This window comes from Trifolium pratense, linkage group LG1, assembly GCF_020283565.1.
Source record: "Trifolium pratense cultivar HEN17-A07 linkage group LG1, ARS_RC_1.1, whole genome shotgun sequence".
Lineage (NCBI taxonomy): Eukaryota > Viridiplantae > Streptophyta > Magnoliopsida > Fabales > Fabaceae > Trifolium > Trifolium pratense.
Window position 1 is genome coordinate 52,644,076 of NC_060059.1, and position 8,494 is coordinate 52,652,569.

The following is an 8,494-nucleotide window of genomic DNA, read 5'->3' on the forward strand; positions in this document are numbered from 1 at the left end:
TTTTTAAAAATAGTTCTCAATTCTTTTGGCAAAATAGTTTCTAATGTTTTGAAAGGTGTATATATAACAAAACCATATCAGATATTTGACAACCAAAGAAAGAAGGAAGAAGAATGAGAACCACCACCACCTCCCAATGGTTTCCCGACCATGGTCGGCGCGACTGGGGTGATTCAACGAAACAACAAGTCCAATAGGTTTTGTTCACGGTAGTCTTTACAAAAATAAAAATAAAAAATAAGATTTTAATATGGACTATTGAAATAGGGATGACAATGAATATGGAATGTATCATAGTACGCATCTCCGTACACGTAGTTTGAAAGAAAATATGTACCCATTTCTATATTTGTGTAAGTAACATGCATTTTTGCTAAAAAAAATCAATAAATTATAATATAATATAATTAAAAATGTTTCAAAGATTTTAATGCTGACTCGAGAAAATTATAAACGAAATTATTATACTAACTTCGTGCTAAAATTCATATATCAGTTGATATATTTACATTGTCCTTGTATTATGTTATAAATAAATAGTCTAATAGTGTTGTATTTGTTTAAATTGATATTCATATATTATTATTATATAATTATATAATATAATAATGGCTTAATTAGTCTATTGGTCTCTTAAAGACATTTTAGGTTTCACAATGGTTCCTTAAAGAAAAAAGGTCTGGATTAGTTCCTTAAAGAAAAAAAGGCCCGGATTAGTCCCTTAAAAACATATATGTTTGCCATATTGGTCCTTTCCGTTAAATTTTAACTCCAAATATAACAAAAAATTCCAATGGTTAAAATTTTAAAAATTAATAAGGTTTTTGGTGGACCACTTACACTTAATGACATTCACAATTCAGTCAACTAAAACTAACGTTTTTTGTAAAAAAAATTGACGGAAAGGACCGATTGAGAAACAAATGTGTCTTCAAGGGATCAATCCAGACCTTTTTTTCTTTAAAGGACCATTGTGAAACCTAAAATATATTTAAGGGACCAAAAGACTAATTAAGCCTATAATATAATAGAAACAAAGAATGAATAGTATTGTTCTTGACGAGGTTCAAGTTAAGTATTATGAACTCTAAACCATAAAAGTATGCGATCAATAATAAGGGTGTTCACTACATTCCATAAGTTATTTAAAAACTATTATTAGCCTTTGATTAAAAATAATAGACGATTCATATTTGGTGTCAAAGTAATTGTTGATCACTACAACAAAACTGCTTTTTAGCGTCGGCCTAAATGAGATGCTAAATGGCCAAAAACGGACGCTACGTAGTTCTTAGCGTCTACTTAGCATCCGTGTCGTGATAGACGCTTAAATGCCTGAAGCTAGACAGTTGCGTCCAGTAGACGCTATTTAGCATCTGTCACGTTAGACGCCAAGGGGACACTACTAACATGTACATAAGGCAGACGCTACTAGCATCGACTTGTGATAGACGCTACAGATATATATTTGCATTATAAAACGTCACTGGTAGAGTCCACTTTGGCAGACTCTAACTGTAGAGTTTGCCCTTGATGGATGCTATATATTAATTTTTGAATTACATAGCGTCTGCTAAAAGCTGACGTTTTTTTTTTTTTTTTTAAATATATATATTCATCAATTCTTAACATAAACATCTATTTCTCATATATATATATATATAGAATCTCAACAAAAAGGTCTACATCCATTTAAATTCATCAATTCTTAACATGACCATCTATTTCTCATATATAACCATATATATAGAATGTCAACAAAAAGGTCTACATCCATCAAAATGACAACCCACAAAATATATGACCCGCCAAAATATCCCACAAAATATATAACCTATCAAAATAGCTCTTAAACTTACCATCAAAATAACCCACAAAGTCTACAACCAACAAAATCAAGCATCTTCCTCTTCATCAACCGATTGATCATCCATTTCATTATCATAATGAGGATGAGAACTCTGACGAGAATGACCACTACAGGAGGCCGTCTCCAAAGCCATCATGCGACTTTGGAATTCTTCAAACTTTATTTCCAATGATCTGGTTCTCGCAGTTGACGCAGCAGCCTCGGCTCTAGCAGCATCAGCATCTGCACGTGCTGCAGCAACCTCAGCTCTAGCAGCCTCAGCATCTGCACGTGCTGCAGCAGCCTCGGCTCTAGCAGCTTCAATGATCTGGTTCTCTGCCCTATTGTGAGGTGTCTTTGCCTCATAAATCAAGTTTTTATACTTAAGGTTTTTAGCCAAGTGTCCAGTACCATAACATCTTCCCCGAGACTTACCCTTGGAAACATCTTTCCATATTTGAATTCTTTGCGATCCATCAACCTCTTGAGTGTCACGAGTAGCACCACCATCAGTTTGTGTCACTTTGGCCAAATTTTCATGATATTCGGCCTGTAAATCAACATGAGACCAACATCAATAACAATATGATTTTGTTTTTCACTTATGTCAAAAAATGTTACTAGACACAAATATATAATAACAAAATAAACTTTCTTCACTAGGCAAAGTTGGCAACATGAACTACTCTATGTCATAATGTCCTTTATCATAATTAAATCAAAGTCTATTAAACATGTGATGCAACAAGACTAGTGTAACCAGCACAGTTACATAATTTCTACTGTCATATGATGCAACAAGACTAGTGTAACCAGCTCGGATTCACAGAATGAAACAAGTTCTGGTCAGAACTTAACAGAATGTTACCTTAACAAAACATTTTTCATGATGATGTTATTGCAACAATCAAACTTTTGTGTCATTGATAAGCACAACACTAAACACAAGGAGTGTTTGGTGAGGCAAGGGAACAGCTTACAAGAGCAAAGCACCAATTCATTTATAGTCTAAAAAACATGCAATTCAAAAGACAAGTCAAATTAAGCAATTTAAATGACAAGTCAAATCATGCAATTCAAAAGACAAGTTGATTATGAATTTAACATACTCTAATTAACCATTTTGCTATTCAAAAGACAGTTCTGACAAGCATCTTACCCTGTACCAATGGGACGTATGATGAATTTCCCACAAGCATCTTTTTCATGGTTGTCTTTTTCCTCATCCTCTTCGATGTCCCCCTCCTCATCCTCTTGTTGGTCCCCCCCTTCATGCTCTTGCTCGTCGTCTTGATGATGACAATCAGTTTCCATATCATGAGTTGTGTGTTGGAGAGGACCTTGCTCAAATTGATGAGGCAATGTCAATCTTAGGGTAGGAATGAATCTGGAAGCCTCAGCAGCAGTAGTCTGGATTGGCGGTGGCGTCTGAACCGGTGTTGCAGCCTGAGAAGGTGGTGCCTGAACCGACGTTGCAGGCTTAATCGGTTGTGCTTTCTGGACCGTAGAGGGCCCTTTCTGGATTGCAGTGTGTGCTTTTTGGGCTGCGGAAGGTGCTTTCTGTTGGCGCATGCTTCACAGAAATGTGGTGTATAGCTATCCCTATAAATTTTCAATTAGTTACACTACCATTATGTCAGCAAATTTGGTGATGTGGTAAAACGATACTAATCAAACAAATGTAAATGCAATATAGCTCTATTCGGTGTAATTTTATGGTAACAAGACAGCATACAAAATAACTGGATTAATACTGCATAAATCTCTAAATCAGTTGCACCTAAGTATTGTGATAATCTGCATAATTGTTGTAGTCGGGCAATGACCATGTCGATGTAGTCCATGCAACCAAATCACTATGCTGGTGGTAACATGAGATTTGGATCCGCTGTTTTCACAAACCAGTGAAAACCAAAAGGATCCCTGATCTTAGACAAAAATAACTGCTCATGTCGGTTTATCATTAAACTTGTTCCTTGGTTCGCTCCTAATTCGTTGATGAATCTATCATGTAATAGGTTAGGCCCATTAGAATACAGAGAAGTAAAGCCATGACGGTCTGATTGCCTGCTAATAACAAAAAAAAAAATCAAATCAAAATAAATTAAATTGATCACTATTAATTAGATTTCTTTTAGAAAAAAATTCTTACTCGGTGCGAGGTCGGATACTATCTTGGAGCTCAATAATAGTGCGTCGCTGTCCATCGCCTAACCTCATGTAACGATGTTGTATCATAGCTATATTACCAGGCACTCCTGTAGTGCTGAAACTTTCGGATAAAACGACAGCTCCCAACACGTGTTGGTACCATTGGCAAGCATCGACTGCTCTCGGGTGATCAATCAAATACACTATATGTAGAAAGCACAACCATTGTTAAAGTCACGCAAATTGGGTGCAACTTCACAATTTTAGGTCTTAAAGAATCCTTTTTGGCTAGTGAATCCCTAATTCAACACCATTAAACCAACATATGAAACCTTCAGTTTTGTTGTTGAAGTTCCAATTTTGAAAGTAATTGTTTGGGTCTTCCAAGGAATTCTTAATGGATTTTAAACACAAGATATCAGTATCGGTACTCTGACCAGCCATTAACATACTGAGGAACAAGAATATTTGGAATAGAAAATCCCTTTTTATTTGAAAAGCCATTTTAATGCAGATACAAAAACTGAGACTGCAGGGATATGGAGAAGAAAAGTGAGTTAAGAACAGAAATCAGAAAATTAAGTCGAAGAATTGGGCGTAAAATGAAGAAATCCAAACATCAAAGTGTTTAATGATCTGTATTCTATATTGTTACTTACCAAGATCAATGTCATGTGAGAAAATAAAATTCTACACTGATAATAATCACACTAAAGACACTATTAAATGAAAACATGGCAGAAATACAGAACCTTAAATGAGAAACTGTACCTGTAAGCTTCACCTTAGCCAAACTACAAACTACAACTAACATCTAACAAGTTAAACTCTAACTTTGAGCTGCTACCTACAAACTACAAGCCAAACTAACATCTAACAAGTTAAACTCTAACTTTGGTTTCTATAATATATATTGAGATTTTAAATTATTTTGTTTGTAAAGAAGTCTTGAAAAACATTGTTACAGTCACGCAAATTGGGTGCTACTTCACAATTTTAGGTCTTAAAGAATCCCTTTTGGCTAGTGAATCCCTAAAACATCTCAAAAATCAATTTTAGGTCTTAAAGAATCCCTTTTGGCTAGTGAATCCAACCATGTACAAACTCAAAATTAAAAGAACAAGAGATTAAGGAACTAACTATAAAGAACGGTGAAGAGATTTGTGAAGAGACGAAGTTACTTACTTGGAATCGTGAACGGAAACGAGAGTTGCGAGCTTCTTCGACGAAGGAGGATTAGGAACGGAAACGAGCTTCTTCGACGGAAACGAGAGATTGAAGGAGAGTTTGAGCTTCTTCGACGGCGGAGGATTAGGAACGGTGGAGGAGTTTGAGCTTGTTGGATGTTGAGTTCTCAGTTTCCATCATAGTGTTCTTGGATATATTTTATTTTTTTTACTTCATATTTTTAGGGATTAGGAAAGAAAAAATAATTAAGTGATATTATTTGTGAAATAAAAGTGGGAAATTGAAATAAAGTGGGAAACTGAAAATTTGTGAAATTTTTTTGCGCTTATCAATTTTTTTTTTTATTTAATTTAATTATCATTAGAGTCCGCCTCAGCAGACTCAATGAACTAATAAAAAAAAATAATTAGTTATTTATTTTTTCATAGAGTCTCCATAGCGTTTCCAAAAGCAGACGCTAACTTTAAATATTAAATTAAAAAAAATAAAAATACAGCAGCGTCTGTCAAGTAGACTCAAATGAGACGCTAGTAGTGTCCGTGTCGTGGCGGACGCTAAAAAATTTGAAGCTAAAACCCATTTTTCTTGTAGTATGCTTGGAGTCAACAGATACTAACTCTTCTATTTATGTAATTTTGTTTTGTGTTTTTAATTTTTAGTAGTAACAATGCTTCAATATATTTACTCTCATTATTTGTTATTATGTATTGTTTTTCTTACTTCCACTTAAGAGATATAATAATAAAATTATAAGAGGATAATTTTATAACTTTTTTTTTTTGAACAAGAATAATTTTAAAATTCAATGAGTAAGAAAAACATATTCTTAAAAATATCAAATAGTAACATATGATAAGAGCACATGATATCAAATAGTATCATACTCGTACAATTTGGTTAACGGCTCAAGAGTTTATTTCTAGTTTCTAAAAAAATAAGAGGGATCAAAGTTCGAGGAAATTTTTAGAGGACTACAAATAAAAATTAGAGCGATTGAAAACATATTTAACCCAGAGTTGTTATCGCATAACCCTAGCCGCAAAATTCACGTATTCTTCATTTCTTCACTGCACTCTTCATTCATCAAATCTCTTCATCGTACTCTTCATCTCTTCACCCCATCAAATCTTCAAAGCTTCATTGTCTCTGTTTCTTCACCCCTTCACCTCATCAAAGCTTTACCAAGATTTGTTTCTTCTCCAAACTCTATTTGTTCTCCACCACTTCATCTCATCAAATCTTCACCAAGGTTTGTTATGTTTCTTTACTTCACCGAGCTTTGTTCTGATTGTTTTGTTTCTTCTATGTTTCTAATTGTCTACACTGTTTCTATTATGTTTCTTTCTCCGAGCCTTTTTTTTTCTTCTTTCTCTATGTTCTAAATTCTAATCTATGTTTCGTTTTGTTTCTTCTATGTTTTATTATGTTTTAGTTTATAATCTATCATATATGGCATCATCTTCAACAGTACCATCAAACTCAGAATGAGGATCTTCTGGTTCCTTGTGATCACACTATTGTGAATTTTGATACCACTCGATACTGCTGCACACTGGTGAAAAAACCCTGCCTCGTTCGGGTAGTCGCTGGTCATCCAAAGATGATGAAGATTTGTTTGATCTTATGGAGAAACATCTGTACAAGCAAAATGACATCCTTGATGCAATTGATCCAACTATGTTTCCTGAACGTTCTTTTCAAGCCCTCCTTTCAAGGATGTCTCTGCTGAAAAGAGAGAAAAAGAAGCATGTGAAGGTGGGGAAAACTGTTGTTGTGCGATAGGTATGCGATCTCATTTGACCCCTTCCACCGAGTAACCAAACATGTACTAAAACATACACACAACTGAGTTGAATCATCCATATTACTAAAACATACACAAAACAAAATTATGAACCAAGAACCACCTTTTATTTTTCGTTGACTTATGTATTTAATTACCTTAACATGTACCTTTGAACCTTTTATAAAAAACTCCAACTCCATAAAAGTACATTTAAGTCAAATAATTTCTATACATTTTTTTTCGTAAATTTTTAATAGGTTTTTTACTAGACAAAATTTTTTAATTTTTTTTAGAAAGCATATTTATCGGGGAATATCAAAGTAAGGGAAGTGTAATTTTTTTTTAAAAAAAGAAGAAGAAGAAGAAAGGGAAGTGTATTAGTAAAACATGAATGGTACAAATAACATTTCACAAAAGCTCATATCAGTTCAACAAAAATGAGTTTAAAACCCATGGAAAATTGCCTTTTAGGCCTCCCTAGTTGCTCCACCCCCCCCCCCAAAAAAAATCCCAAAATGCCCCTAAATTTAGGTCCAAGTTCAGTTCGGATTCTATCTACTGAATTCAATTTGGTTTCGTATTGTATGACATGACCCCCCCCCCCCCCCAAAAAAAAAAATAATCAAAACAACAACAACACTTTACAGAACAACAATGCTAAAATGAATTTGTGCCAAAGTCATGCAGTCCACGCCTTTGTAATTACCTGTGGGGAAAGGAAATCATAAGTTGCCTTTGCACTTAGAACCCCATCGTGTGAGGCCTTCCAAACCAATAGCCTATCTATCGGGCAAATGATCTTTGGGCAAAAACACAATGCTAAGCCAACAACAACAGCAGAACAACGACAATACTTTACAAAAAATCAGAACAACAACAACAAATCAAGCAAATTCAATAACAATTTGTAACATCCACTCCCTCTTTATCCTCCTTTTTACATCACTTTTGGAATCACGGTGAAGGAATTGAAAACAGGATTCCGTGAATTCAAATCACGGTGAAGGAATGTTTGATTGCTTCCATGAATTCAATTCATGGTGAAGGAATCATGACTTGCTTTCGAAAATGCTTAGATTCGGTTTATATCTACGAAAAATGCTTAGATTTGATTTCTATCTTCCGAAAACGCTTCGATTCGGTTTCTATTTTTTCAATAACGCTTAGATTCGTAAAATACGCTCTGAAGCGTCACTCCATTTCACTGTTGAATTTTCCTGCACTGCTGAACCTGGAACTTGAATTTGCGAAAACATACACTTCAGAACTTAATTTTGAAATCGACTTTTTTATGTGTTCTGTTCAAAATTTGCTTAAAACATGAATTCGTAAGGCATAATCCAAACCTATAAAACTTCGTATTGTAGATACCAAATTTGTTACGAGGGTAAAATTGTCCAAACGGGGTGCCTAGAATATAGGGGCCTAAAAAGCAATTTTCAAACCCATGATGACGTTAATTTAAGACCATGATGACGTGGTTTTATAAAACGTAGAAGATCCCCACGGTAACCCATGCA

General features: G+C 34.5%; 1 protein-coding gene across 4 annotated transcripts; it reads right to left on the reverse strand.

The window, feature by feature from the left end:
* Nucleotides 1–1,658: 1,658 nt before the first annotated feature.
* Nucleotides 1,659–5,455, reverse strand: LOC123906102. Of its 4 annotated transcripts, none has more exons than XR_006808736.1 (5): nucleotides 5,186–5,455; nucleotides 4,002–4,203; nucleotides 3,630–3,916; nucleotides 3,009–3,451; nucleotides 1,659–2,399 (listed from the first exon to the last, which is right to left on the reverse strand). XR_006808736.1 is itself a non-coding variant. In XM_045955959.1 (4 exons), the coding sequence occupies exons 3-4, from the start codon at nucleotides 3,419–3,421 to the stop codon at nucleotides 2,369–2,371; spliced, it is 444 nt and encodes a 147-aa protein (XP_045811915.1). In that variant the 5' UTR covers nucleotides 3,422–3,916; nucleotides 4,002–4,203; nucleotides 5,186–5,455; the 3' UTR covers nucleotides 1,659–2,368. The 4 variants fall into 4 exon arrangements, 1 of the variants encoding a protein (XP_045811915.1); XR_006808747.1 differs by having other exon boundaries at nucleotides 3,630–3,919; XM_045955959.1 differs by having other exon boundaries at nucleotides 3,009–3,916.
* Nucleotides 5,456–8,494: the final 3,039 nt, after the last annotated feature.

Coding starts and splice junctions, on each gene's coding strand:
- LOC123906102 (XM_045955959.1), bottom strand. CDS start 3,421: ATGCGCCAACAGAAAGCACCTTCCGCAGCCCAAAAAGCACACACTGCA. Junction 2,400..3,008: donor ATACGTCCCATTGGTACAGG/GTAAGATGCTTG, acceptor GTTGATTTACAG/GCCGAATATCATGAAAATTT.